The 27,889-nt window shown below is 43.2% G+C and overlaps 1 protein-coding gene across 3 annotated transcripts in view; it reads left to right on the forward strand.

Moving 5' to 3' along the window:
* Nucleotides 1–27,889, forward strand: part of tecpr2 (tectonin beta-propeller repeat containing 2) — a 33,007-nt gene that overhangs the window by 2,675 nt on the left and 2,443 nt on the right. For 2 of the 3 annotated variants that reach the window (XM_014192813.2, XM_014192804.2), the window contains exons 2-19: nucleotides 472–717; nucleotides 960–1,088; nucleotides 1,399–1,530; nucleotides 1,680–1,837; nucleotides 2,080–2,386; nucleotides 2,894–3,026; nucleotides 3,214–3,693; nucleotides 3,942–4,678; nucleotides 4,926–5,109; nucleotides 5,358–5,531; nucleotides 7,600–7,780; nucleotides 8,151–8,292; nucleotides 12,918–13,158; nucleotides 14,312–14,401; nucleotides 14,604–14,837; nucleotides 25,972–26,120; nucleotides 27,259–27,400; nucleotides 27,632–27,781. In XM_014192813.2, coding sequence (XP_014048288.1) covers nucleotides 496–717; nucleotides 960–1,088; nucleotides 1,399–1,530; nucleotides 1,680–1,837; nucleotides 2,080–2,386; nucleotides 2,894–3,026; nucleotides 3,214–3,693; nucleotides 3,942–4,678; nucleotides 4,926–5,109; nucleotides 5,358–5,531; nucleotides 7,600–7,780; nucleotides 8,151–8,292; nucleotides 12,918–13,158; nucleotides 14,312–14,401; nucleotides 14,604–14,837; nucleotides 25,972–26,120; nucleotides 27,259–27,400; nucleotides 27,632–27,781 — 3,985 coding nt within the window. In that variant the 5' untranslated portion in view covers nucleotides 472–495. Of the gene's footprint in view, nucleotides 1–471; nucleotides 718–959; nucleotides 1,089–1,398; nucleotides 1,531–1,679; nucleotides 1,838–2,079; nucleotides 2,387–2,893; nucleotides 3,027–3,213; nucleotides 3,694–3,941; nucleotides 4,679–4,925; nucleotides 5,110–5,357; nucleotides 5,532–7,599; nucleotides 7,781–8,150; nucleotides 8,293–12,917; nucleotides 13,159–14,311; nucleotides 14,402–14,603; nucleotides 14,838–23,590; nucleotides 23,691–25,971; nucleotides 26,121–27,258; nucleotides 27,401–27,631; nucleotides 27,782–27,889 lie in introns of those variants that run through there. The other variant, XM_014192822.2, reaches the window with a different exon arrangement.

The following is a 27,889-nucleotide window of genomic DNA, read 5'->3' on the forward strand; positions in this document are numbered from 1 at the left end:
ATATACAGTGTGTGCAAATGGAGTAAGGAGCTAAGGCAATAAATAGGCCATAGTAGCGAAGTAATTACAATTTAGCAAATTAACACTGAAGTGATAGATGTGCAGATGATGATGTGCAAGTAGAAATATTGGTGTGCAAAAAAGTAAATAAAAACAATATCGGGATGAGGTAGGTAGTTGGATGGGCTATGTACAGCTGCAGCGATTGGTAAGATGCTCAGATAGCTAGTGGTTAGAGCGTTGGAGTAGTAACCGAAAGGTTGCAAGATCAAATCCCTGAGCTGACAAGGTCAAATCTGTCGTTCTGCCCCTGAACAAGGCAGTTAACCCACTGTTCCTAGGCCATCATTGAAAATAAGAATTTGTTCTTAACTGACTTGCTTAGTTAAATAAAGGTGAAAAAAAAGTAATGTCTATCATTCATGTGTTCCCATGTTTATGATTGCCATGCCTTCTTTTCCTATTCCACAGAGAGCAGAACATTGCCTGTCCACCATGGCAGCCCAAACCCCTCCACAGAGCGCCTTGAGGGAGTTCTGTCCCCTGTACTACCTTCTCAATGCAATACCTGCCAAGGTTCAGAAAGGCTTCCGCTCTGTAGTGGTCTACCTGACTGCTCTGGACACCAACAGCGATTACATTGCTGTGGGGAGCAGTATTGGGATGCTCTACTTGTACTGCAGGCGGATCTGCCAGATGAACAAGTACAACATAGAGGTGAGTATGCCACTGTTTCATGTATTGCTTATTTTATTAAATTAAGTTTGTTAACAAACATCCAATTATTAGTGATTCTATGAACCACGTTTTTTTCAACCCCAGTAAGTAAGTTGAAAACATTGTTTACAAGTCCTAACCCTGGAACGGGTAGCACCATAGAAAGAAGTTGGCTTGATGAAATCTATGTCCATTTCATCTGTTCCAGGTAACTGTGTTAACATGTTACTGTATCTTCCCAGGGGAAATCCGAAGCTATCACAACAGTGAAGCTGCTCAGTTGTTTTGATGACTTGGTGGCAGTGGGCACAGCGTCTGGTCGGGTTGCTCTCTTTCAACTGGTGTCTCAACTTCCAGGCAGGAATAAACAGGTATGCCAACCAACCAATCAAATGATCTGTTGATACGAGTAAGGATAGTGTCATGTTTTGGGCTTTTTTGTTGTTGTTGTATTTTATTCCCTTTTAAAATGGAAAGGTGCAAGCTTAGCACATGCACTGCTCCAGCCTCTAGTGTGTGTGTGTGTCTACGTCTGTGTGTATATTGGAGGGGTTCGAGAGGAAACAAATCACAAGACAAATTTCCATCTCATATGGATTAAAGTATATTTTATCATATTATCTGCTTAGTAAATGTATCCCTTTGTGTAGCGAAACACTGAGGTCTCTCTCTTTTCTGTAGCTAAGGCGATTCGATGTGGTCGGTTTGCATAAAAGCACAGTCACTGCTTTGGCCTGGAGTGCCAATGGAATGAAGCTTTTCTCTGGTGATGACAAAGGAAAGGTTGTGTACTCTGCTGTGGACCTGGATCAGGTATAGCAACTTTCATTCTTTCAGTTATGTGCTGTTTGGTTTCTAACCAACTTCTCTCACATATTTGTTGTATCCTTATACACTCAGGTTGTATGTAACCCAGTATTGCGGTTGGAGCTTTGACCTGTGTTGTATGCTCATATCCTTAGGGTGTGTGTAACCCAGTGCTGCTGTTTGAGGAGCCCTCAGCCATAGTCCAGCTGGAGTACAGTCAGAAAGTCCTGCTCATCTCCTCTCATCAGAGATCCTTGCTCTTCTACACCCAGGAGCAGGCCCTGCAGCAGCTGGGCACCAAGCCTAGGAAGAGGTAACCTACATGTTGTACTTATTCATTAAAAGTACCACAACTTCTACATCACTGAGTTTATAGCAACAAATCAAGTATGTCCCCTTCAGACAATTTATTGAGACATTTACATTTTCTCAGCTAAGCATCTTCATATTTTTATGATGTATTAAACCAGAGAGGAATAGACGGTGCAACAATCTAAGCTATGAAGCTATGTGTATATCTTATATATGTCTCTTGCATTATTCTTTTCCTCGAAGCAATGGCAAGTTTGGTGCGTGCTTCCAGCCAGGCCTGTGTAAGCAGAGTGGCCTGCTGGTCTATGCAGCGAGGCCTGGCCTTAGGTTGTGGCGGACGGACGTGCGAGGACTGGTGGAGGACACGCGGGTCCTGAAGCCTCTGTTCAACCAGCAGGTGCCCCAGTTTGAGCTGTTCCCCAGGCCAGCCCCCACAGGGGGTTACCGGCCCCAGGAGAGGCAGCTGGGCCTGGTGAGCTGCTTCCTCAGAGAGGGCTGGGTCCTCAGCTGGAACGAATACAGTGTCTACGTGTTGGACTGCCTCAACCAGGTAAAGATGTCCTCAGGCAGGAATGGATACTAAACTAATAATACATGGATTTTATTTAGCACTTGTTACAATGTTTTGTTAGAGTAATAGCGAGAGGTGGTTAGAAGTGGATCAGTTGAGACTGCAAAGAATGTAGTAATTTAAGCCATCTTAAATTAGATTTCCTCAACCACAAGGTAATCAAGTGTGAATTGCATGTGTTACAAATTATATTTTGATGGAGAATAATGAAAGATAGTCAGGTAAGTGAATCAGCTGAGAGAATACAGGTAGCGGTAATTGAAGCCATCTTTGTGTCCTGTCAGAGTGCTATCTTAAACGTCGCACACATCGCACCGAATGTGGATCTCCCGTTGACATCTGACTGCTGACATTTTCGTGCGATTCTACATTTAAAATCGTTTTTCACTCGGTTCGCAAGTACTCTCGGCAGGCAAACGCTATTGGTGTGTTCGAGCCCTTACAGGAAGTCGATCTGTCAATGTTATTTTGTCTTTGACTTTCAAGGTGATCATCGGTGCACTGGAAAGCTGCGGGGACATTGTCTCTGTATCATGCACTGAAAATGAGATCTTCATCTTGAAAGGAGATCGAGACATCGTTCGCATCTCCAATACTCCCGAGGGCCTGGCTTCCAACAGTAAGATGTCATATTGTATTTTGTTTGCTTGAATACATTGAAACCACTTTGGACTACAGTTCAAACCAACCAGATGGTGGAAAGAGAGACAATCACGATCTACAGATAACTTTCTATAGTCCTTTAATTTCTTCTCTCTCTATAGTCATTCCCTGAAAAGTCTTCTCTTAACCTTCTTCCCGTCCAGTTTCTGAGTTGTCCCTCCGTCTGACCTCTCCCCTGACCACTCCCACCATCTTGCTCCCGCCCACCGGCTCCGTGGAGACAGCCCAGCCTATCAGGACCATGGCCATCATCACAGAGCATGGGGAGAAGCTGGTGGATGAGGAGGAGGTGGAAGAGGTAGAGGAAGTGCTAGAGCAGGACCAGCTGAGTGACAACCCAGAGGCGGGGGAGGCCATAGCCCTGGTGGAGAGGCCTGAGGTGGGGGAGCGACTGAGCCACCAGAGAGGGGCCAGTGTAGGGGGCACCAGTGAGTCTCGTAGCCGCAGCAGCTCCATCACGTCCTGGGATAGCGTTCAGGGCACGATGCTCTCCACCCCCACCACCATGGAGCAGTCGGACCTCTCCTCCAGCCGCTACAGTGCCATCAACCAGGAGGACTTCCAGCAGGAGCTGGTGGTCAAGGCCATCAAAGTCAAGAAGAAGGCCAAGAGGAGGAGACAAGGTGAGTGGCAGTACTGACCAATTTGGTAAGGCTCTGATTTTCAACCAAGAAAACTTTGAGGTCTAGTGTTTCTTTGCTCTGGTTGATCACAAAATGTTCCAAAACGGCTCCAAGTAGCATTTTAATAGCTTTAAAAAAGTGAATTGCTTGTCTTATATGTCTCACCTTTCCCATATGAGTCTTGATTCAATACATTAATGTTGAAACTTAATTGCTGCTATGTTCTCTCTCTCTTTTTCTCTCTACAGAAAGTGGAAACCGCATCTGTGAGCAGCACAACAGCTGGTCTGAGAGCATTTGCAGTCAGGATGGAGGAGGGGGCAGTGACGGGGGGGCCAGCACCCCTATGAGTGAGCCTCCATCCGCCTCCGACCACACCAGTCTCATGTGCAGCAGTCTGGACCTACAGAGCAGGAGCAGTGGATCCCCAGACCAGGAGGAATCCATCAGTGGAGGTTCCCCAGAACTAAATAACTCTGGAGCTCAGAGCCAGGGTGGTGGCCAGGGACAGGACCCTCAGACTCAAACCCCTGGGACTCAGCCTCCCTCCTGCCCCACGTCCCTGCCTTTCCAGGACATGGAGTGTCAGTCCTACCCAGAGAACGGCAACGGCCCTTTGGCCACGAACAAACAGGGAGAGGCCCCTACCCCAGACGTAGACCTTCTACTGGAGTGCACCTTTGCCTACATGCAGACCTCAGAGGACCAGGACCCTATTGAGGAGCAGGAGGATGACTTCCTGAGCCCCCTCATTGGACCGGATGACTCTGAGGACCTGGACGACCCGTACCATCTGGAGCCTCCTAGCTGTGCTGATCAGATGTGTTATTCCCGGGAGCCTGAGCAGTGCCCCTCCAGTGACGAGGAGGACATCTACGCTGCCCAGGGAGTCCCGTACTCAGCCTCCAGTGTCAGCCTTGGAGACGGCCTCAACGCCCTCAACCTCCAGGGCTCCAACATCGGCCAGCAGGACCAAGACAAGACAGTAATAGAACACACAACATGTTGTGTGATGTTTCGGCTTCCTTCCTCAGTGTGTGTGCTGCTACAGTACATTGCATTCAGTTTCGTTCTGACACTATATGACTAGTAGTGTCACATCAAAATAGAAGCATTGACTCATTTGATTGTTGTTACACGGTTGGATAGTTTTCACCATAGAATGTTATTCATCACCAGTACCAACAGTTCTGTCCCTGGTTGAACCCTCTCTCCTCTCATCTCCTCTGTAGTTGGCAGAGAGCTGGATGGGCTACACAGGGCCAGGCTGTGGCATCCTGAACCTGGTGGTGACTGACCGATACATCTGGTGCCTGGACTTTAAAGGAGGCCTGTACTGCAGTGCTCTCCCAGATGGGGGGCTGAGCTGGCAGAAGTTTGAGGAGAACGTGCAGCAGGTGGCACTGTCACCTTCAGGTGAGGATGTCTAAAATATGATAATTTAGCGCCAGACGCTTTTATTCACAGTCACTCTGTCTATTATGCGTTATAGATAGAAGGTACTGTGGTACCTGGTCTACATCGTTGTTGCCTCTATTTGAGATGAGCATTCAATGTGTTGGTACTTTTGGGAGTTGGTAAGTTCATTACCCAAGATTTCTCCTTTGGATGTAAATACTAGTGGTTTGTCCTGGCTGTTACATTGAAGTCTGATTTCATTTCAGGGTCCCTGCTATGGAAGGTGGAACAGAAGACCATGACGGCGTATGCATGTGGTAAAGTCACCATCAAAGGCAAGAGGCACTGGTACAAAGCCCTGGAGGATTCTGCCTTTGTGGCGCTTAGTGAAGACACAGCCTGGATCATCCATACCAGTGGAGACCTCTACCTGCAGACAGGTACAGGGAAGTAGTTTGTGACTATTCTCTTGAGGCTTGTTCTTCTTTACTATCTGCTTTAAGAATTAGATCACTTTATTGGTCAAACCACATTACAGGGTTCAACTGAAATTTGACTTCCTCTTTTAACCCAGCCCCTCCGAAAGACACACATACATGTTCTTGGAGAGGTGCGGGGAGCTACCACGCTGGGCGCCAGTGGGGGTTAAAATGGCAGACAATGGCATTTAGGGTTTGATACCAGAAACCCTTCAGTTGCCAGCTCACCTCCCGACAGACTTTTCCAATCGAAACCGGGATTCGAACTTGCAATCCTCCACTTGCTGTCTTGCCTCTCTAACCGCTAGGCTACCTGACACCCCCTTGCTCATTCCACTATGGAGTAGGGATGAAGAGATCTGCCACTACATTTAGCAAATTCGTTGCATAGAAAAGGTGCTCACAGGAAGTTTCTATAATATGGTTTTTGTGACAAACCATTTTACTTTATTTTAAATGTAAGATTTGTTCATGTAAGCTATTTGGACTATTCAATTCACTCCTCCATTTGAAACAAGACTTCAGGGTTTCAGCAGCAGGTGGCCTCAGGGCATTAAGAATATTAATTCATGACCCTGTTTATTGGCAGTCTCAAGCCTGCAAATAAGTTCCTGAAATTAACCAATCGGCCATTAGATGGAGCTGTTCAGGCTCCATAATAAATAGTATCATCAGTCACCAGTGAATTTGTTTCGAGGTAATCATAGTGCTGTATGGATGCCATATTTGGGATGAGAATAATGAAGATGAATAAATCCCAAACATTCCAAAATAATATCTGTCCCTTGTATTATGATGGCTTGTGAACAACACCACTAACCCTGCTGGTCAAGACGAGTAATATGAATTCCCTGGTTGTGTAAAGATGTCAGTTGTATATGAAGCATGACTCTAGCAGCTGTTCTGACACATCCAGAGCCAACAGACACAGAGGCGTGTTCATGAAATGACATGCTGTGTATGTCTGCCTCTGTCTAGCCTCAGAGAAACCCTCTGAAATTGGCAGGATTTGTCACAGAAATTGGGTGGTGGCAATGAGATAAATATACACTTTGGAGACCGACATCAAAGAAATTGAAGATTAGGGATTGGTGGGCATAGTGTTGCTGCAGGCTTGTAATTTCTAGTGGCACATTTAATTTCAATTTGATATGATAAACTAAGAAACTAATGGGAGACTGCTATACTGCTAGTATGGCTAGATGTTCTTTACTATTCGGCCATCAGATTTGCCACCAATGCTCCTTATAGATCTACTGCAGCCCTCATCCTCTACATACAACACCCGTTTTGCCAGTCACATTCTGTTAAAGGTCCCCAAAGCGCACACATCCCTGGGTCGCTCGTCTTTTCAGTTCGCTGCAGCTAGCAACTGGAATGAGCTGCAACAAACACTCAAACTGGACAGTTTGATCTCAATTTCTTCATTCAAAGACTCAATCATGGACTTCTCTTACTGACAGTTGTGGCTGCTTCATGTGATGTATTGTTGTCTCAACCTTCTTGCCCTTTGTGCTGTTGTCTGTGCCCAATATTGTTTGTACCATGTTTTGTGCTGCTGCCATGTTGTGTTGCTACCATCCTGTGTTATCTTGTGTTGCTGCCTTGCTATGTTGTTGTCTTAGGTCTCTCTTTATGTAGTGTTGTGTTGTCGTGATGTGTGTTTTGTCCTATATTTATATATATTTATTTTTAATCCCAGCACCTCTCCCCGCAGGAGGCCTTTTGTCATTGTAAATAAGAATTTGTTCTTACCTGACTTGCCTAGTTAAATAAAGGTTAAATAAAATAACAAATATAAATAATAGTCTAGACTTGGCATGATTACCATTCTGTTTACATACAGACATGCACTCACTCACTCACTCACTCACTCACTCACTCACTCACTCACTCACTCACTCACTCACTCACTCACTCACTCACTCACTCACTCACTCACTCACTCACTCACAAAAACACAAGAACTGCACAAAAACACAAGAAACTCAGACTAATCCCTGACTGTGGTCGTGGTCCCGTCCTGCAGGGTTGAGTGTGGACCGTCCGTGTGCGCGGGCTGTGAAGGTGGACTGCCCGTGCCCAATGACCCAGATCGCAGCACGGGGCGGGGTGGTGTGGGCCCTCAGTGAACACAGGGCCGTCTTCTACAGAGAAGGCCTCAGCAGCTACTGCTCTGAGGGGGAAATGTGGAAGTACGACAAAATCAGGTAGAACATTTTCTGTGTGTCATAGACCCCAGTAACAGTGATAGTTAGTTAGCAATGCTTGCTTCTCGTGAAACTCCTACGGGTTGTCATGTGTTTGTTCTATTGAATTTAAATCCAACAATGACTCTTTCACCTGTTTTGAAAAGAGGAAGGAAGATGTGTGTCATACAGGCCTAGTAACAGTGAAAGTTGAGTTAGTATGACCAACCTGGGTTAAAATCCAGCACTCCTGCACACCACAAGACTGTGTTAGCCTGCTGAGCTAAAGGGAGCTATAATGCACATCTTCAGGACTCACTCAGGCAATGTTGGTTATGCTTTCTTTGCTAATCATCACATATTTGTGTGTGTGTTTTTCCTCCTTCCAAAGTGAGAGTCAAGGTCTGGAGCCCATCTGTATAGCCCTGGGAGAGAACAACACGGCCTGGGCTCTGGACACCGGTGGAAGTCTGTGGTTCAGGACTGGAGTCACTGCCAAAAAGCCCCAGGGGGACGATGACCACTGGTGGCAGGTTGGTATCCTATTGGATTTGTGTTCAATGTTACTCACACGGTGCTAGGGCTGTGGCGGTCACAAAATTCCGTCAGCCGGTGATTGTCAAGCAAATAACTGTCGGTCTCACGGTAATTGACCGTTAGTTAACATAAACACATTTAGCATCTCCTGGCTTCACACATAGCCTACAAGCCATTTAAAAAACGTCTAATAAATCCATGTAATATAGCCTATACCTTCACAATAAATCCATTATTTATTGTAGACAGGTCTAAAGAAGCATGATATGAAGAAAATATAGTCTATTTCAGAAGAAAAGAATAGCATACTCTGAGTTTTCCTTATGATGTGGCTGTGCCAAATGGCTGTGGACTTCGCTAGTTTATTTAGCAGACAAGATTTGCTTATAATTCCGTGACATTGTTTTATAGTATGAAGAATTCAATTGAACAAAGCTGAATAAAATATAAATATTTTCCCCAAACGATTTGAGAGAGTGCGCACATGCGGCTATTCTGTGTTGAGCGATTAACAAAGAAATATGCTTACTTTAGAGTTATTAATGTAACTTTAGTTGACCTACAAATGTTGGGCAATATGTTTTGATTTTTAATACATTCTAAGGCTGCGTGATGAGACTCTAATGATGATTTGAAAAAAGTTGCTTGAAAGGCATGAGCTCTGCTTTGTTTTTTTGCACAGGCTGTACACACTCCAAAAGTCTTTCATTCACCATTTGACAAGCACTTGATAATGCCTCGAATTTCACAGCGGCATCCCCTTTGTGACCGTAATGCACCCTAAATAAAAAATTCCATGCCTTTTGCGGCCGGGAGTGCTGTGTTGTGCCGTTCTCCCTGAGTGTGCTGCGCAATCGGAAGCGCCTCTCACATGGCTCGCCGTCACGTGATTGGGTCTTTCTCACAGGCTACAAGTGAAGACACACATCGGGGACGCAACTGCTCGCGTCCTTATCCAATTCCGAGGTGCATATTGAAGATAATGGAAGAACTGTCCACATTTACTTTTTGTCAGCCAACAAGATGAGTAGGCCTAACGAACAGCAAAAGCACTAGCCTATGTCAATCTACAGTCCCCCATAGTACAAAAGTCAACCTATTCTGTGCGAGAAATAAATATTCCAAACATAGTCTGGGACAGTTGTGGGATGCGATAGATCCCAAATGAATACAGCCACTAGCATCAAAAATATATTTTTTATGCAATGTGGCTGACGCAACAGATCAGAATGTTTAGCTTAAAATGTTGACAAACTATTACATGCTACGCCACCGCACGCATGTTGATTTTTGTCCCCCCCACACCAGACGCGATCAGGACATGCAGGTTGAAATATCAAAACAAACTCTGAACCAACCATATTAATTTGGTTACAGGTCGAAAAGCATTACATATTTATGGCAATTTAGCTAGCTAGCTTTCTGTTGCTAGCTAATTTGTCCATGGATACAAACATTGGGTTGTTATTTTACCTGAAATGCACAAGGTCCTCTACTCTGACAATTAGTCCACGGATAAAAGGGTAAAAGTTTGTTTTGTAGTTATCTCTCCTTCTTCAAGCTTCTTCTTTGGACTTTATATGGCGGTTGGCAACCAACTTTAAGATGTGTTACCACTACCGACTGGCCGGGAGTGTGGACCTCAGTTCATCTTTCAATCACACACGTGGGTATATGCTCCTAAAAACCAATGAGGAGATGGCACGTGGGTATATGCTCCTAAAAACCAATGAGGAGATGGGAGAGGTGGGACTTGCAGCACGTTAAGCATCACAAAAAGTTATATTTTAGCGCCTGGCTATGCAGACACTCGCGAGCAGTGTGTGTGCGCAATAATTGAATAACATGTATTTGTACATTTATTTTGCAACGCATGTTAGGCTATTTCTTCACATTATAAGCACAGCAATGCGCACATGGTGGTAGGCTATAATGCTTTTATTATAAAACTGCATTTTTATGGTGAAAATGATCTTCCCCAATCTTGAAACTCACGCGCTGCTTATATATGCCAGTTAGGGTCTACACCCCTTGTAAAGCGGATGAATGTGCTTAATTGGCCACTTTAGTTGTGATACAAACCTTTTAAAACATATAGGCCTATGGGCTAGGCTACATGAGGTGTGCTACTATGATTCAAACAAGTCGCAAAAAAAAGCATTGTTTCTATGCTGGGCATCATTCACAAGTGATAATATATAATTCACAAGTGGTAGGCTAATATTGTCACCCATCAGACTATTATTGATTTAATCTTGTCTTTACATATACTAAATAATATACAGTTGAAGTCGGAAGTTTACATACACTTAGGTTGGAGTCATTAAAACTCGTTTTTCAACCACTCCACACATTTCTTGTTAACAAACTATAATTTTGGCAAGTCGGTTAGGACATCAACTTTGTGCATGACACAAAGTAATTTTTCCAACCATTGTTTACAGACAGATTATTTCACGTATAATTCACTGTATCACTATTCCAGTGGGTCAGAAGTTTGCATACACGAAGTTGACTGTGCCTTTAAACAGCTTGGAAAATTCCAGAAAATTATGTAATGGCTTGAGAAGCTTCTGATAGGCTAATTGACATAATTCGAGTCAATTGGAGGTGTACCTGTAGATGTATTTCAAGGCCTATCTTCAAACTCAGTGCCTCTTTGCTTGACATCATGGGAAAATCAAAAGAAATCAGCCAAGACCTCAGAAAAAAAATTGTAGACCTCCACAAGTCTGGTTCATCCTTGGGAGCAATTTCCAAATGCCTGAAGTTACCACATTAATCTGTACAAACAATAGTATGCAAGTATAAACACCATGGGACCACACAGCCATCATACTGCTCAGGAAGGAGACGCGTTCTGTCTCCTAGAGATTAACGTACTTTGGTGCGAAAAGTGTAAATCAATCCCAGAACAAACGCAAAGGACCTTGTGAAGATGCTGGAGGAAACGGGTACAAAAGTATCTATATCCACAGTAAAATTAGTCCTATATCGACATAACTTGAAAGGCCACTCAGCAAGGAAGAAGCCACTGCTCCAAAACTGCCATAAAAAAGCCAGACTATGGTTTGCAACTACACATGGGGACAAAGATCATACTTTTTGGAGAAATGTCCTCTGGTCTGATGAAACAAAAATAGAACCGTTTGGCCATAATGACCATTGTTATGTTTGGAGGAAAAAGGGGGAGGCTTCCAAGCCTAAGTACACCATCCCAACCGTGAAGCACGGGGGTGGCAGCATCATGTTGTGGGGGTGCTTTGCTGCAGGAGGGACTGGTGCACTTCACAAAATAGATGGCATCATGGGGGAAGAAAATTATGTGGATATATTGAAGCAACATCTCAAGACATCAGTCAGGAAGTTAAAGCTTGGTTGCAAATGGGTCTTCCAAATGGACAATGACCCCAAGCCTACTTCCAAAGTTGTGGCAAAATGGCTTAAGGACAACTAAGTCAAGGTATTGGAGTGGCCATCACAAAGCCCTGAACTCAATCTTATAGAAAATCTGTGGGCAGAACTGAAAAAGCGTGTGCCAGCAAGGAGGCCTATAAACCTGACTCAGTTACACCAGCTCTGTCAAGAGGAATGGGCCAAAATTCAACCAACTTATTGTGGGAAGGTTGTGGAAGGCTACCCGAAACGTTTATCCCAAGTTAAACAATTTAAAGGCAAAGCTACCAAATACTAATTGAGTGTAAGTAAACTGGGAATGTGGGAAAGAAATAAAAGCTGAAATAATTAATTCTCTCTACTATTATTCTGACATTTCACATTCTGAAAATACAGTGGTGATCCTAACTGACCTAAGACAGGGAATGTTTACTAGGATTAAATGTCAGGAATTGTGAAAAACTGAGTTTAAATGTTTTTGGCTAAGGTGTATATAAACATCCGACTTCAACTGTATGTGTGACATTTGTTTTGATTTAGAATGGACCATTATCATATACCTGTCTCGAAACAAGGGCAGCGGGAAAAAATGTATGTACTTAAATAGAGAATGGAGGATGCTTTTCCCCATGGTTTATTTTCATGCCACCCAGGTAGGCTATTCACCTGTTGTAAATATAAGCAATGTGCTTTATATTAGGAAAGTTGAGAAATAAATATTGGAGGCCTAGCCTATAGAAAGCTGATCCTGCTATTTTTAGTAGAGGCCATCATCCTGTTTTCTTGCACAGTTGCATAACCTATTGAAATGAGCTCAAGGGCTCTTATGAAGTGTGTTTGGTTAGATTATCAAAGGCACTTGCATTGATGTCAGAGTGATTAGAGGGACAATAAAGTGCTGAGTACCAGGCAGTTAGCAACTTTGGTAGGCTACTAATGACCAGCAGCAGCATCAGAGCTTGGAGAAGCCTAATTGCGCGACTAAATGGTCATGGGGAATTTGACTCCCTTCATGACTTGTGACCGCCGGTGTGGCGGTAATACAGTCACCGCAACAGCCCTACTCACACCCATAATTTCCATCAATCTTCTATTTTTCACTTTGATCGTTTTTTAAGAATGTCTATTTTTTAAGTCAAAGGGTTTGCATTACAGACTTCACCCTGAGATGACTGGCACACCTTCTAATGCTTATATATTTCTGGCCTTTTGTTCCCTCCCTCAGGTGAGCATCACAGACTATGTGGTGTTTGACCAGGGCAGTCTGTTCCAGACTCTGATCCAGGCCACTCAAAACGTGGCCACGGCCACCAAGGCCCCGGTGGAGCGGGTGGCAGAGTGCCTCCGCGTGGCCTTCCTCTCCCAGCAGTCCCAGTGCCAGCCCAGCCTGGTCTCTTCCAACACCACTGGCGTCTGGATTGCATCTGGCAGGAACGACTTCCATGTCGCCAAGGGCAGCCTTAGCGGTATGTTATTAGACCTCAATACTTTTTTGTTAGCTCACCAAGCTAATGCCTAGGCTTAAGCTTGGTGAGTTAACACAGATGTTCAGTCAGGAGCCATTTTAATTGTTGTTTTCTGCATTGGAAAGCCATTTATGGAGTGCCCTTGATGACATAACCACTTCCCATAGAAACACAGAACTTCATCAGCTAAGCCTTCAGCCCAGTTCAGATACAACAGCCAGTCAAGATGAGACTAGATGGTTTTAAGCAGTTTTAGAACAACTTCTTTTTTTTTTTATCTGAGTGGTGTAGTTTTAGAATGTCTCATGTTGGCTGCTGGAGTTTTCAATATTCAACATGTCAAATCTTAGCAAAAGACTTGAAACGAGACGGGTCCGTTTAAATAAGAACTCAATCAAATGTTATTGGTCACATACACATGGTTAGCAGATGTTAATGCGAGTGTAGCGAAATGCTTGTGTTTCTAGTTCCGACCGTGCAGTAATATCTAACAAGTAATCTAACAATTTCACAACAACTACCTTATACACACAAGTGTAAAGGAATGAATAAGAATATGTACATATAAATATATGTACAGTGGGCTGATGTTCTGTGTTTAGCCAAGCAGGCTAGCTAGCTATTTTGCTGCAGTTAGATACCCTAGCTTGCTGATATTTCTCTGACAAGTTGCAAAGTGTGCCCGGTTTCTGGTGCATGTATTTCATAGTACTCGTTTTCTACAGCACCGTTCCAACAGCACCATTTTCTTCAACACTGTTTTTTAAATACATGTTCTATTTAACCTTTATTTAACTAGGCAAGTCAGTTAAGAACAAATTCATTTGCTACAACAAGCGGCAACTTTTTCTCAAACTTTCATCACATCCTTGTAAAGAGGCACCTTTACCGTGGAAACGGTCTCAACCGTGCATCCTATATTTTTGATCTGAATGCCCCGTCTTTGGTCAGCTGTTATACAACACAAATGTTGTCTTTTCTCTCCTTATGTCGGCTGTTCTATCTGAACGGGCTTTAAGGCAAAAACTATTTGCATTTCTTTACTGACACCTTCTCAAAGGTCAAAGTGTGTTAAGGCAGTGTGATGGACAGTGACTTTTGTGATAATACTGCAGGGTGTTTAGTGTGACAGTGATGTTTTGTGACCCCACAGGCACGTTCTGGCAGGGTGTTGTACCCAGAGGAACCGTCTCTGCCACGAAGTGGGCCTTCGTCTACTCCTCGGCTTTACTCAGTAAAGAAGGTAGATTGGTGACCACTCTTTGTAAACACATAACATTATTACTACCACTCTCCACCTTATGGCAACAACCCATCTCAAATAAATGTACAGAAATAAAGAAGCCCACTCCTTTGACATTACATTTACATTACATGTTATCTGTGTCGCTCTGTGTATTACATCACCAACATGTGACTGTGTTTGTATCTCTCTGTCTCTGCAGGGAGCTTCCTGTGGCTGGGCCAGAGCAGGAAAGACCTGTTCTGTGTTTGGGACCAGGATGGTCAGATGCACCCCACCACGGTCCAGCTGCCCCAGGACATAGAGATGGTGCAGCTCACTGCCTGCCGCGATGCCCTGTGGGGACTGGACCACCACGGCCGTGTCCACATCCGCACCCTCTCCACCAGCTGCCCCACTGGCATGCACTGGAATCTGCTGGACCTCAGCCAGCTCGGTAAGACCATACTGTTCACACATAGAAATAACATTGGTTGCCTCATCAGACAGATCACAAGCTAGGGTAGCTAAGTTTAGGCTAGATGCTAAATGTAAAAATAACAGTGATTTTGTTTGCTAAATTGGTGATTTAGTGGCCTCATGGGGAGATTGATTGCAGTAGTTTTGTGGTATTTTCTCTCTGTTTTGTATGAAAACTATACTGAACAAAAATATAAACGCAACATGTAAAGTGTTGGTCCCATGTTTCATGAGCTTAAATAAAAGATCCCTGAAATTTTCCATATGCACAAAAAGTGTATTTCTCTCAAATGTTGTGCACAAATTTGTTTACATCCCTGTTCGTGAGCATTTCTCCTTTGCCAAGATAATCCATCCACCTGACAGGTGTGGCATATCAAGAAGCTGATTAAACGGCATGATCATTACACAGGTGCACCTTGTGCTGTGGACAATAAAAGGCCACTCTAAAATGTGCAATTTTGTCACACAACACAATGCTACAGATGCCTCAAGTTTTGAGGGAGCATGCAATTGGTATGCTCTCTGCAGGACTGTCCACCAGAGCTCTTGCCAGAGATTTGAATGTTCATCCAGAGGCGGCGCTCCTAGTGACCGGGGACTTTAATGGAGCAAAAACTTAAATCAGTTTGAACTAATTTCTATCAGCATGTTAAATGTGCAACCAGAGGGGAAAAAATTCTAGACCACCTTTACTCCACACACCAAGACGCGTACAAAGCTCTGCCTCGCCCTCCATTTGGCAAATATGACCATAATTCTATCCTCCAGATTCCTGCTTACAAGCAAAAATTAAAGCAGGAAGCACCAGTGACTCGGGTCTATTAAAAAAAGTGGTCAGATGAAGCAGATGCTAAACTACAGGACTGTTTTGCTAGCACAGACTGGACTATGTTCAGGGATTCTTCCGACGGCATTGAGGAGTACACCACATCAGTCACTGGCTTTATCAATAAGTGCATCGAGGACGTCGTCCCCACAGTGACTGTACATACATACCCCAACCAAAAGCCAGAAATTACAGGCAATATTTTCACTGAGCTATAGGCTAGAGCTGCCACTTTCAAGGAGTGGGACTCTTAACCCAAAAGCTTATAAGAAATCCCGCTATGCCCTCAGACAAACCATCAAACAGGCAAAGCGTCAATACAGGACTAAGATTGAATCGTACTACATCTGCTCCGACGCTCGTCGGATGTGGCAGGTCCCGCAAACTATTACAGACTACAAAGGGAAGCACAGCCGAGAGCTGCCCAGTGACACGAGCCTACCAGATGAGCTAAATAACTTCTATGCTCGCTTCGAGGCAAGTAACACTAAAACATGCATGAGAGCATCAGCTGTTCCGGACGACTGTGTGATCACACTCTCCGCAGCCGATGTGAGTAAGACCTTTAAACAGGTCAATATTCACAAGGCTGCAGGGCCAGATGGATTACCAGGACGTGTACTCCGAGCATGCACTGACCAACTGGCAAGTATCTTCACTGACATTTTCAACCTCTCCCTGTCTGAGTCTGTAATACCAACATGTTTCAAGCAGACCACCATAGTACCTGTGCCTAAGAACACTAAGGTAACCTGCCTAAATGACTACCGACCCGTAGCACTCTGCGTCTGTAGCCATGAAGTGCTTTGAAAGGCTGGTCATGGCTCACATCCACACCATTATCCCAGAAACCCTAGAACCACTCCAATTTGCGTACCGCACTAACAGATCCACAGATGATGCAATCTCTATTGCGCTCCACACTGCCCTTTCACACCTGGACAAAAGGAACACCTATGTGAGAATGCTATTCATTGACTACAGCTCAGCGTTCAACACCATAGTGCCCTCAAAGCTCATCACTAAGCTAAGAACCCTGGGACTAAACACCTCCGTCTGCAACTGGATCCTGGACTTCCTGAAGGGCCGCCCCCAGGTGGTAACGTAGGTAACAAAACATCCGCCACGCTGATCTTCAACACGGGGGCCCCTCAGGGGTGCGTGCTCAGTCCCCTCCTGTACTCCCTGTTCACTTATGACTGCGTGCTCAGGCACGACACCAACACCATCATTAAGTTTGCTGATGACAGAACAATGGTAGGCCTGATCACCAACAACAATGAGACAGCCTATAGGGAGGTCAGAGACCTGACCGTGTGGTGCAAGGATAACAACCTCTCCCTCAACGTGATCAAGACTAAGGAGAGGATTGTTGACTACAGGAAAAGGAGGACCGGGCACACCCCCATTCTCATTGATGGGGCTATAGTGGAGCAGTTTGAGAGCTTCAAGTTCCTTGGCGTCCACATCACCAACAAACTAACATGGTCCAAGCACACCAAGACAGTCGTGAAGAGGGCACGAGAAAACCTATTCCCCCTCAGGAGATTGAACAGATTTGGCATGGCAGATCCTCAAAAGGTTTTACAGCTGCACCTTCGAGAGTATCCTGACGGGTTGCATCACTGCCTGGTATGGCAACTGCTCGGCCTTCAACCGCAAGGCACTACAGAGGGTAGTGCGTACGGCCCAGTACATCTCCGGGACCAAGCTTCCTGCCATCCAGGACCTCTATACCAGGCGGTGTCAGAGGAAGGCCCTAAAAATTGTCAAAGACTCCAGCCACCCTAGTCATAGACTGTTCTCTCTGCTACTGCATTGCAAGCGGTACCGGAGCGCTAAGTCTAGGTCCAAGAGGCTCCTAAATAGCTTCTACCCCCAAGCCATAAGACTCCTGAACATCTAATCAAATGGCTACCCAGACTATTTGCATTGTCCCCCCTGCACATTGATTCTGTACCGGTACACCCTTTATATTACCCCGCTATTGTTATTTACTGCTGCTCTTTAATCATTTGTTATTCTTATCTCTCACTTTTTGGAGGGATATTTTCTTATCTGCATTGTTTGTTAAGGGCTTGTTAGTAAGCGTTTCACTGTAAGATTTACACATGTTGTATTCCGCGCATGTGACAAATACAATTTGATTTGATTTAATTAGTCTACTATAAGCCACCTCAAACGTAGTTTTAGAGAATTTTGGCAGTACGTCCAACCGGCCTCATAATCGCAGATCACGTGTAACCACGCCAGCCAGGACCTCCACATCCGGCTTCTTCACCTGCGGGATCATCTGAGACCAGCCACCCATACAGGTGATGAAACTGTGGGTCTGTACAACCAAAGAATTTCTGTACAAACTGTCAGAAACCGTCGCAGAGAAGCTCATCTGCATGCTCATCGTCCTCACTAGGGTCTTGACCTGATTGCAGTTCGGCATCGTAACCGACATCAGTGGGTTAATGTTCACCTTCAATGGCCACTAGCATGCTGAAAAAGTTTGGTATTCACGGATGAATCACGGTTTCAACTGTACTGGTGTATGATGTCTTGTGGGCTAGCGTTTGCTGATGTCAGCTTTGTGAACAGAGTGCCCCATGGTGGGGTTATGGTATGGGCAGACATAAGCTACAGACAACAAACACAATTGCATTTTATCGATGGCAATGTTAATGCACAGAGATCAAGAGGCCATTGTCGTGCCATTCATCCACCGCCATCACCTCATGTTTCAGCATGATAATGTACCATCCCATGTTGCAAAGGATCTGTACACAATTCCTGGAAGCCAAAAATGTCCCAGCTCTTGCATGGCCTGTATACACACCAGACACACCCATTGGGCATGTTTGGGATGCTCTGGATCAACGTTTATGACAGCGTTTTCCACTTCCCACCAATATCCAGCAACTTCACACAGCCATTGAAAAGGAGTGGGACAACATTCCAGAGGCCACAATCAACAGCCTGATCAACTCTATGCAAAGGAGATGTGTCGCGCTGCATGATGCAAATGGTGGTCACACCAGATACTGACTTGTTTTTCCGACAGTTTAAAAAAAAAAAAGATATCTGTGACGAACAGATGCAAATCTGTATTCCATTCATGTGAAATCCATAGATTAGGGCCTAATTAAGTTATTTCAACTGACTGATTTCCTTATATGAACTGTAACTGTCTGAAATTGTTGCATTATGCATATATATTTTTGTTCAGTGTAAATGTTTTCCACATTTCATTATACAGTAGTAACTAAGCCATTTTGTTTGCAGATATTAAAGGAACATTTTATATATAAGCAATAAGCGTTCTTAAAAATTAAATGGCCATTTCAGAGCTGAACATTTATTCCCAGTGTGACATACATATCTAGCACATGCTGTATGTCTAGTCTGTCAAATGTCAGCCTGTCTTTTGGTGTCAGTTCCGTATAGCTGCATACTTTCACACGCCCATCGTAGTGTCCCCACCAGCTTACATTTCGTGTCCCAGTGGTCGGCAATGGTACCCGCACCTCCAAACTGCAGTCTGACTCTGACCTAGTTCACGTCTCTATATGAGGTTGTCTCTCTAGTCCTAGTTACGCCCCTCAGGAATACAGGGAGAGCAATAAACTAGCAGTCCTGAAACAGAGGATCTGGATCTAGAGGCATTGTCTTGAGTTGGCTGCTGACACAGATTCAGTAGGCAGGGGCTGCTGGGAGTCTCAGACGTCACTCGCTTCCCCAGTTTTACTAGGGAGTTTTTTACTTATGTATAGGCAGGTGGTACTTACATAAGACTTTTTTGTAATAAGGTCCTCCTTGAACAAGGTGTCAAAGTTCATGCCAGGCAGGGTAATTATCAGAGCAGTTCCTCCTACTACAAGTCAAGACCTTTCAATACTCCATGCTGAAGGAGTGTCTGATAAGTTTACTAAAGAAATCCTTGTATTTTTTGGGGTGAAATGTTTACATTGCCTTTTAGACTTTTTTGGGATGTACCACGTCTCAAGCAGTAAGCTGACATGTCTGCAGAAAACACATGATTCTAAAGAGATAATAGACCTATGTATTACCGTCATTTGGCAATGAGTCCCTACCCTCCATTCCAAGAGGTTGGTGTCATTTACAATTCATGGAAAGTAAGTTATCTAACAGCAAATCAATTTCAACCCTTCGATAGCTGCACCAGGGTCTTGATAGAAGCTTCAGTGTTTGTTTATTGAAGAGGTTCAAGTTGTATATGTTCTGCTGCTGGAAAGTGGCTGGATGCAAATAGACAGCCATGTGACGACAGCAGACAGCTGTAGCCAGGCCGTATTGGGCTGTGTGTGCATCACAATGTAACATGAGAGGGGAGGGGGCTGAGAGTACACACATTTTTAGCCGTGTTCTGTTAGATCATGTGGTCATTGACACTAAGTCTCCGTGCTAGAACACTGCACATGAATCAGGACAGGGACAGAGTGTTTGACACCTTTCACAGTTCATTATAGTTCATGAAGTAAGTTTTGTTAGTTATCGCATAATGAAAAGACATTTGTAAGCGAAACTTATTTCATGTAAGACGTTCATTTGGTGTCGAACATTTAGGTTATTTGTTATAAAAGATTGATTTACTATATAATAAAATGATATTTTTGGAGGGGAAATAATCAAGACTGGGGAAATAAATCACAAAGCATTGGTCTGCCTTGTGTGGGTTCTCCATGTTTGACATAAAGAAACATTTAACAATGTTTTATCATTTGTTTCTCAATTGGCATCTTGTCCCTGATAAAACTACTAGTAAGCTTAGGGCTGTGGTGGTCATGAAATGTTGTCAGCCAGTTGTTGTCATGCAAAAGACTTCCAGGCTCATAGTAATTGAAAGTTAATTAACATCAATATGTTTCGCATCTCCAGGCCTCCACACATACAAGTCGCTGATGCGCCACTTTGGAACATCGACATTTAAAAAAGTATAATAAATCAATTTAATGTACACCATCACAATAAACCCATTATTTATTTTTAGTCGGGTCTAAAGAAACATTATTATATGAAGAAAATGTATTTCAGAAGAACAGAATATGAATTGGCCTACTGTAGGCCGATGTTATCTGGCTATGCGCCATGCCATGGGCTGTAGGCTTGTTTATTTAGCTGACAAAATAATACCATATAGTCCTGTGGTATTATTTTATATGATCTTATAGTAAAAATAATATAATTGGACTTAGCCACTTCATATCCTTTCTATTTTACTCAGCTATGTTGAGTGTAAAAGTGAACATTTTGAAACAGGTCAGATACACTAGATTTGGAGTTATTTGGGAACTTTAGTTGTGAATGATATAAACCTTAGAATGTCTTAGAAATCAAGACATATATGGGCTGCAGGATGCGACTATAGGCTATTGATGATTTGAGAAAGTAGCAAAAAAAGCTTGTGCTCTGTTCCTTGCCTCAGGCTGCACAGCTGTTCTCTCATCAAGTGATCATATTTTCACCCATCACACTACATTCAATTTAATATTGTGTTGACTAATATGAAAATAGGCAGGAACAGGGGGAAAAAAAGACATGTCATCTGTATGCACTCAAATAGCGAATGGAGGCCTCGCGCTTTTCCACGTGTCAGTTTTGTAGGCTACTTCGGGTTTATATCGGAGCATGTGCTTAATATGAGCTGCTGAGAAATATAAGAACACTTATTTCACTCCAAGCATCAACCACTGCTTGATGAGCACGCTCTTGCTGCCCTGTAGGTAATATTCCGCCCAAACTCTGTATGCCTTGGGCTGTCCCAGCAACCTAGTGCTTAATTTGGGAAACCAAGTGAAATCTGTTCCGGAACATCGATAGTGACATGTTTTCGCAAAACAAATAATATTTCACTAAACTGTTGACAGCCCGTCTGCGCGTTCGAAAAAGGAATAAAGGAGAGAGAGGAGATGGAAACGCATGGTGGTGAGATATTCTGTATAGCTAAATGTAATGTGTAACCCAATTAATTGTGAAAATATAAAACAATCCCAATTACTAGGCTATTCAAATACAAATGCACTGATTGTAAGCTAACTGTAAGCCACCCTGCACAATCAATGAACCAACAGCATCAGCTAGGGCTATACGTTCTCTCCCAGACTCATGGATAGACATTTTGGAGCGTAGCATAAGGTAACCAGTCCATTCTGTATGCATTATAATACTGTCTACACTCAAAGGCCGTTACTCACATTTGTTTAATTTTGGAGTATAGGCTAGACCAATTATGTACCGAAGACATATCAGTTTTATATAATGTTTTTCTACCATGCGTTATATGCCGTAGGCTATGTATTGTATTACTGCACAATCATAATTTTAATTCAGGTTTTTTGTTCCGGGCCTGGGCTCATAAGCTTATGCATATGCATAAGCTTTAATATGCTTATGGGAGTTTTGAATTAATCATCACCTTAGAAAGCGATGTCACGTAAATGTCGTGTTAGTCTTTGAAACAAAGACTAACTACACTGTTTCAACCTGCAGTTGAAGTTCTTTCTTCAAATTGATCATCACAGTGAGGTGAGTTTTAAAAGTAAGGTAGGCCTTCTGTTTCGATGATAAGTGTTTGGCTTACATAATCACATCAATGTCAATTGTCTGTATGAACACATATTTTCTCCACTTTCATGTGAGCATCAGTTGCTGCTTGAAGGCATAGTACACTAGTAATGTGTGCTCGTGTCTTACTGCTTGCCGTGTGACCATCTTTGGTCCTAGAGTAGCCCTAAATAGGGCTTTTAGTGTATTTGTCCTGGCCTGGTGACCTTGCCAGGAAAATTGTTTGGCTCATAGATCACCCGTGTCCAAACTTTTGACTGGTACTGTATTAGCCTATTATCAACGTTCAAGGGTTTTTCTTTATTTTTACTATTTTCTACATCGTAAAATAATAGTGAAGACATCAAAACTATGATATAACACATATGGAATGATGTAGTAACCAAAAAAAGTGTTAATTAAATCAAAATATATTTTAGATTTGAGATTCTTCAAAGTAGCCACCGTTTGCCTTGATGACAGCTTTGCACACTCTTGGCATTCTCTCAACCATTTTCATGAGCTAGTCACCTGGAATGCATTTCAATTAACAGGTGTGCCTTGTTGAAAGTTAATTTGTGGAATTTCTTTCCTTCTTAATGCGTTTGAGCCAATCAGTTGTGTTGTGACAAGGTAGGGGTGGTATACAGAAGATAGCCCTATTTGGTAAAAGACCAAGTCCATATTATGGCAAGAACAGCTCAAATAAGCAAAGAGAAACGACAGTCCATCATTACTTTAAAACATGAAGGTCAGACAATCCAGAAAATGTCAATAACTTTGAACGTTTCTTCAAGTGCAGTCGCAAAAACCATCAAGCGTTATGATGAAACTGGCTCTCATGAGGACCACCACAAGAAAGGAAGACCCAGAGTTACCTCTGCTGCAGAGGATAAGTTCATTAGAGTTACCAGCCTCAGAAATTGCAGCTCAAATAAATGCAGACACATATCAACATCAGCTGTTCAGAGGAGACTGCGTGAATCAGGCCTTCATGGTCAAATTGCTGCAAAGAAACTACTACCAAAGGACACCAATAAGAAGAAGAGACTTGCTTGAAACACGAGCAATGGACATTAGACCAGTGGAAATCTGACCTTTTGGTCTGATGAGTCCAAATTTGAGTTTTTTTGTTCCAACCGCCGTGTCTTTGTGAGATGCAGAGTAGGTGAACGGATGATCTCTGCATGTGTGATTACCACCATGAAGGAGGAGGTGTGATGGTGTATGGGGGTGCTTTGCTGGTGACACTGTCTGGGATTTATTTAGAATTCAAGGCACAATTAACCAGCATGGCTACCACAGCATTCTGTTTGCACTTAGTGGGACTATTATTTGTTTTTCAACAGGACAATGATCCAACACACCTCCAGGCTGTATAAGGGCTTTTTGACCAAGAAGGAGAGTGATGGAGTGCTGCATCAGATGACCTGGCCTCGACAATCACCCGGCCTCAACTAAATTGAGATGGTTTGGGATGAGTTAGACCGCAGAATGAAGGAAAAGCAGCCAACAAGTGCTCAGCATATGTGGGAAGTCCTTCAAGGCTGTCGGAAAAGTATTCCTCATGAAGCTGGTTGAGAGAATGCCAAGAGTGTGGAAAGCTGTCATTAAGGCAAAGGGTGGCTACTTTGAAGGGGGCATGACGTCACGTGATAGTTGCTAGTCACGTTTACCACCAGAGGATTCCCCAGTGAGGTCAGAGGTGAAAGGGTGATGTCAAAGGGTTAAAACATGAGCTTTGAAGCTTCAAATACAGTATATCCAATGTCTCTGAACACCAATGCATGTTGTCTGTAGTACCATATACGCTATTCAGAAAAATAAATACAAATACTTGTTTAGGCTAGACATGGCTGTAGACCCCTATGGCGTCAATGGGCTCCACATCCAAGTCTCTGGCAACATTTAGGACTAGGCTAATCTTTTCTTAGAATGTATCTTGCCCAGAAACTCCAGGAGTAATCTTGAATTGCAACCAATCCCTTTAGCGATCCCTATAGATTATAGGTTATTCATATAGAGGTCCGGGTTTTCATTTTTTAGGGATAGGTGGAATTCCTCAAGTAGCTATGTTCCAGATTTTTACCTTGTCAGCTTGGGAATTCAATCCAGCAACCTTTCAGTGACTGGCACAGTGCTCCTACCCGCCAGGCTACAATGACAGCCACCTTATCAACAGTCGGGAGGTTTCCCTGACCCTGTCTCTCCCCACACAAAGTTTGTTACAGAATATCAATAGCTTAATCTAATAGTGATAATGTGATGAATAAAGAGAGCAGTGATTCTGGAAGGGTTGACCATTAAAGGGACGCTCCCAAGCTTTTGTATAATTTCAGCCAGTATTAAAAGTAGTGCTCACGAGCAAAAAAACAGTTCCTTGAAAATGTTGCACAATTGTGTACTACGCCATCCATTTCGTATAATATGTTACACCCTGCAACAAAAAAACATAAAATTTGTACAATCTGTTACGAAATTGTAAGTACTTAAGATCCCAGACTGCATCTTTAACCCTTTGACAAGAAAATACTAAGTAATACGTTATGTTTTGGTGTGTCGGTCCTCATATTTCATAAAAGTATTCACGTCATTCAGTCGGAAACCTCTTCTAAAGACTGAAATAAGTATTTGTTTTTAAGTGATGAAGCCTTTGAAAACACAGTAAGTGTTGTAATGTTTCACATGAAATAATAACTTGTCTTTTTTGCCTTATTGGCTTACAACCCCTTTGCCTTCATTAATTTGTTAAACAGAAGCTCAGAGAACCTTTTGCATCATCAACATTTTTATTTTATTTTAATTTAACCTTTTATTTAAACATGCCATCTCCTGTTCTGGGCAATGTGCTTTTCCATATCTGGCTTCGATTAAAGGGACTGTCATCACATCAATGCAATCATGGGATAGAGGAGCATCAAGGTTAGCAGGACAAACCAGTTCACTTTATCAACACCTTGCCCTGATGTGTCTGTGAGGACATCCAGGCATTTAAACTTATCCTCTCCCGGTGGTCGTTGTCCATCCGTATTCTCTGTCCTGATATCACATGCCCTATGGTTTAGTTTGGGAAAGGTATAACATACCAAGCTTCTACAGTGTCAGTTTTTTACGCACGCACGAGACCATGCATACGTCACTCACTGAACATTTGAAGTGGACGTATATGTATGCAGTCTTTATTAGAATAGAATAGATTGACTTAATTTTTCCCTGAGCGAACTTGCGATTGTGTTATTTGGATTAGATAATAAACACAACAGCACAAGAAACAGGTGACAGATATACAAATAATACAAAGTCATTAACATAAAGTCAAGAATATTGCGGGCGAATGGGATTGCTTTATTTGGAGGTCATTGTTTGTTTAGAGGTCAGCCAGCCCAATAGTCAGATTATATAATGTGTGAGATTACTGTGACATAATAGTGTTTTGTCACATGGGCCTCTAGTGTGCTGTGTTATATTGTGCCGCACAAAGCAATATCCATGGCTGTGGTTTCAGTTTTTCTTACTAAACAATGGTAAGAGAAAGTCGTACATACATATACTCCCAGTTAAAATTAGCCTATTATCAAAGTCTGTTACAATATTATGTAAACAATCTCTGCTATTATTAGGCCTATATGTCTGAACCAATGTTCCTGCACAATCGTTTCTTCAGTGTCATGAAGAAAGACTTCACAGGAGCTGAAGAACTGACATTGGTGTGGTTTGCTTTGTCTTGCAGGTCAGGTAAGGCTGATCAGCATATCATGTGGCAGTCAGAATGTGTGGGCGTGTGATGGCTATGGGATGGTCTATTTCCGCGTGGGCACGCAACCCCTCAACCCCAGCATGATGCTTCCTGCCTGGATCTGCATTGAACCACCAGAGCAGGTAAATCCACACAGTGCATCTGCTTAGATTATGAATACCATTTGATTGATACAGTGATAGTTGCTTATACGGTGGAGTCCGAAATTATTGACACCCTTGATAAAGATGAGCAAAAATGACTATAAAATAAGGAATTAAAATACAGAGCTATATTGTATGCTCCAAAAAATTGGGAAATTATATTATTTTATACTAATACAATTGCTAAGAGAAAGATATATATATATATATTTTTGACAAGTAATACTTTTTTTCTCAACAGTAGGGGTTATAATTATTAGACACCCCTGTTTTCAATAACTCACCTTGCGAGGATAACGGAACTGAGCCTTTTCTAAAAGGTTTTATAAGTTGGAGAACACTTTGGGAGGGATCTTAGACCATTCCTCCATACAGAATCTTTCCGGATCCTTAATATCCTTCGTCTGCACTTATGGACTGCCCTCTGCAATTCAAACCACAGGTTTTCAATGGGTTTCATTTCCGGAGACTGAGATGGACATTGCAAAATGTTGGTTTTGTGACCATTTAACCATTTCTTTGTGGATTTTGATGTGTGCTTGGGGTTATTGTCTTGCTGGAAGATCCACTTGCAGCCAAGTTTCAGCCTCCTCGCAGAGGCAACCAGGTTTTTGGCTAAAATGTCCTGGTACTGGGTAAAGCTCATGATGCCGTTGACCTTAACTAGGGCCCCAGGACCAGTGGAAGCAAAATAGCCCCATAACATCAAAGATCCACCCCCATATTTTACAGTAGGCATGGGGCTCTTTTCTGCTTATGTATTCTCATTTCGACACCAAACACACCACTGGTGTGTGTGACCAAACAGCTCTATTAACATGTCATCTGACCATAGCACTGGTTCGAATCCAAGTGCCAATGCCGTTTAGCAAACTTCAGACGTTCACATTTGTTGGATGACATAAAATAAAGCTCTTTGGCCACGCACACCAGTGGTGGGTTTGGTGTCAAAATGAGAATGTATGAGGGGGAAAAAAACATACCTACTGTAAAATATGGTGGTGGATCTCAGTTATGGGGCTATTTTGCCTCCGCTGGTCCTGGGGCCCTTGTTCAGCACATTATATTTCCAGTTGTGCTGTGTTGTTCACATCGTCATGGTTTCCTGCTCCATCAGCCAGTAGGAGTGCACTTGATAAGGATCCACACCAGTCCCAACGACCGCATGCTGTGGGCCATGGACAACAGAGGGAATGTACATGTCCGCACAGGAATCACAGACGAGATGCCTGTCGGCACAGACTGGGAACACATTCCAGGTAAATGACCTGATGATTGACCGTCAGTCAGACACCCAATGATATAACACCTTTTGGTCCCTATCCCTACACCTGTCATCCATTTTCAATTTTTACCCAGTGCATCATTGTCTCTTTGTTTAAGTTAGACAACCACGTTTCCATAAGCGGAAGATCAGACACCCATTCATAAAACCTTCGTCCAAAGACGAGACAATCAACTTCAGTGTTCTATATCCAATGTGTTCCCAGGCCTTCAGGCCAGTCAGCTGGTGCTGAGTGTGAAGACAGTTTGGGTGCGTTGCCCCAACGGGGAGGTGGCGAGGCGCTACGGTATCACTGACAAGAACCCAGCAGGGGACTACTGGAAGAAGATACCAGGCCTGCTCAACTGGCTGACAGGTGAGTGATGAGATGGAGACTAAGAGAGAGAGGGTGTTCCAGTTGTGGAACAACACGTTTCAAGTTTTAATGTCAAATGCACAAGTACAGTGAAATGCCTTTCTAACC

This window comes from Salmo salar, chromosome ssa01, assembly GCF_905237065.1.
Source record: "Salmo salar chromosome ssa01, Ssal_v3.1, whole genome shotgun sequence".
Taxonomy (NCBI): Eukaryota; Metazoa; Chordata; class Actinopteri; order Salmoniformes; family Salmonidae; genus Salmo; species Salmo salar.